Here is a 646-nt window from a genome sequence, read left to right as displayed (position 1 = left end):
AACGTAAATATTATCGAAGCCAGTACCGTGATAAACGATTTCTATGTTCAGAGCTAAGGAATGAACCTCTGACATGACCCTGCGTGGGTTTGTTTTGGTTTCAAACCCAACATAAAACCGTCAGCACTGACAAAGAGTGCACGTGTCCTGTGTCATAAATCAATGACATTAGGCCAACTCGGGTTGCTGCCTCTGTCATTCATTTGTGACATTCATACGATAAAGGTTAAACAATAAAGACTGTTAGTGTCACCAGCAGGAGCAGCTGAATTTGATTATCTGCACTGTTGAATTTGTTTCTAGCATGGTATTTGACCTTCTGATTAAGTTCCATGGTTCACCACATGTCAGCAGTGTTAACTTGATGACCTGTATGGGTTCTCTCACTCTTATTGCAAAGATGCGACCACAGTTCATGGGGAAGGTGATAGCTGCTCTTGAGACTCTGCACAGTAAGTAGCAAACATTTAATGTAATGTGGATACAAATCCTCCATGAATCCTCCACGAATTAAACACTATCTACACAGAACAACATAACAACACCCCACCACCTACCCCCACCACATCTACGCCCACAACATCATAACTCACTCAAAACGAAGACAGCAGACACATACCCAGCAGGCCCAGCAGTATAACACACA

The 646-nt window shown here is 42.7% G+C and overlaps 1 protein-coding gene across 1 annotated transcript in view; it reads left to right on the top strand.

The window, feature by feature from the left end:
• The window catches only part of LOC111867797 (symplekin), a 187,126-nt gene that overhangs the window by 53,218 nt on the left and 133,262 nt on the right, over nucleotides 1-646 (top strand). The window contains exon 6 of the mRNA XM_023857960.2: nucleotides 304-452. Within this exon, the coding sequence (XP_023713728.1) occupies nucleotides 304-452 (149 nt within the window). The remainder of the gene's footprint in view (nucleotides 1-303; nucleotides 453-646) is intronic.

Source organism: Cryptotermes secundus, unplaced genomic scaffold, assembly GCF_002891405.2.
Source record: "Cryptotermes secundus unplaced genomic scaffold, Csec_1.0 scaffold536, whole genome shotgun sequence".
Classification (NCBI taxonomy): Eukaryota; Metazoa; Arthropoda; class Insecta; order Blattodea; family Kalotermitidae; genus Cryptotermes; species Cryptotermes secundus.
Note: the sequence above shows the minus strand (reverse complement) of the source record. Positions and strands in the feature narration are given on the sequence as shown.